At 68.6% G+C, this 1,915-nt stretch overlaps 1 protein-coding gene across 1 annotated transcript; it reads left to right on the forward strand.

Annotated features, from left to right (window-relative positions):
- Positions 1–215: 215 nt before the first annotated feature.
- Positions 216–1,414, forward strand: MNEG_16340 (hypothetical protein; the record flags this gene model as incomplete). The annotated part of the gene is made up of 3 exons (XM_014035190.1): positions 216–452; positions 765–908; positions 1,109–1,414. The coding sequence occupies 3 exons, from the start codon at positions 216–218 to the stop codon at positions 1,412–1,414; spliced, it is 687 nt and encodes a 228-aa protein (XP_013890644.1).
- Between the last annotated feature and the right edge of the window lie 501 nt (positions 1,415–1,915).

The raw sequence follows: 1,915 nt of genomic DNA on the forward strand, positions 1-1,915 counted from the left end.
CCCACTCGCCTCATGGCACCAACCCCTCGCTTGCCCATCCGCATCCTCCTGTCCCCTCACCCCTTTCCTTCCCCCCTTTCCTTACGCCTTCCTTCCTTCCTTCCTTCCTTCCTTCCTTCCTTCCTTCCTTCCTTCCTTCCTTCCTCCCTTCCTTCCTTCCTTCCTTCATTCCTTCCTTCCTTCTTTCCTTTCTTCTCTCCTTCCATCGATTGACGATGCATCTAAACCCGCACGCAGGCCCGTGCCCTCAGGTGGTGGACGTGCAGGCACTGATCTACTCCCTGCTCAACCACCCCGCCATCTACGAGGCGAAGGCCTTTGCCGCCCTGCAGCAGCAGTCGCTGTTGAGTCTTGCACTGTCCAGCGCCCTGCTCGCGTTTGGCATGGGCTCCCAGCTCGTGGCCCTCGGCCTGGCGCCTTGGGACGGCTGGCGCCCGCCGCGCATCCGCCAGGTAGGTCGGCTCTCTGGGTGGGGAGTGGGGAGGGCGATCGCATGCACGGCAGTGTGGGTGCGTCACGCTTGCACTGCCTCGAGGACTGGTCAGTCGGTGTGAGCAATTGTGCGAGTGCCTCTAGGCTGCTCAGCAACCACCTTCTCCTGCTTGCTCTGTGGTGGATGGCAGTGCTCTGCTGGCTTCATTTAACGGGCGGCCGGCATCCGCTGCCGAGTGATAAGTGACCGTCGACCACCATGCCGCATCGACGCATTTATACCCTGCCGCCCCCGCTCCGCCCGCCGCGCGATCTTCGCTTGCCCCATGCAGATCCTGCGGCTGCTGGCGCAGCACATCCTGTCGGCGCGCGCTGTGACGCTCCAGAACAAGATCACCGCGGGCCAGCTGGCCGAGCAGCTGTTCCGCCGCTGCGCGATAGGCGAGATCGGGGGCGGAGCCATCCCCAACCGGCTGGTGGGTGTGCAGCGCAACGCGCACGCGCACACGCGCGCACACGCACACACACGCACGCACAGCGCGCACGCCCGCCAGCATCGTTGACATGAAACGCTCGCATTTGCATTGTGTTTGCACCGCGCCGATCGCCGTGATGATGGTTGGGAATTTGCCTGGACTTCACTCACTCACCGCTTACCGGCCGCCCGTGTGTGCAGACGGGCGCGATCATCGACCAGCTGGCGTGGTCAGCTGACGTCATCATCATCAAGGTTCCCGCGCCGCAGCGCGGCGGCGGCGGCGGCGGCTACGCTGGCGGCGCAGAAGCGGGGCAATGGCACCTGGCCGAGGCGCGGCTGCTGTTCCTGCCGCACAAGGAGGGCTCGGAGGGCTGGGACGTGCTGCTCACGATCGCCGTCCGCCGCGGCGCCCTTACAGGGGGCAACCTGGGGCTGCACTCCCTCTGCAACGGCGGGGCGCTGCGCGTCTTGGCCGGCATGCAAGTGACGGTGAGCCGCAGATAGAGCAGGCTGGGCATGATGAGCGCGTGGCTCTTTGTTCCTGCGTTGCGCTGCCTGCGCCCACTAGCCCCGCCCCGCTCCCCGCTGGCTGCTCAATCGCCTGATCGTGTGTGTGCTCGTCCATCCCCATCGCCACAGAAGCTGCACGGGCTGCCGCGCACTGGCGCGTACGGCGAACCCGCGGCACCCGCGGCGGTCATCCCTGACGTCGGCGGCAGCAACAGCGGCGGCGGCGGCGCGGGCGCTCGCGGCGCGGGCGCCGCCAGCACCGCGGCCAGCAGCGCAGCGGGCGGCGGCGGGGCGAGCACCAGCAGCAGCGCCGGTGCCGGCGCCAGCGCCGCGGCCGCAGCGCCGCCCAGCAGCGCCGGCGCAGCATGGGTGAGCTCCCAGCGGCGGCTGCACGAGTGGCGGCTGGGCCTGGCCACCGGCGCCAGGGTGCTGCTGGTGGACCCAGCCTCCGGCGTCAAGATGGCGGACGCCGTGGCGGTCGCCGCGCCCCCGGCC

The sequence above is a fragment of the Monoraphidium neglectum genome, assembly GCF_000611645.1.
Source record: "Monoraphidium neglectum strain SAG 48.87 unplaced genomic scaffold scaffold06260, whole genome shotgun sequence".
In the NCBI taxonomy this organism is placed as follows: Eukaryota; Viridiplantae; Chlorophyta; class Chlorophyceae; order Sphaeropleales; family Selenastraceae; genus Monoraphidium; species Monoraphidium neglectum.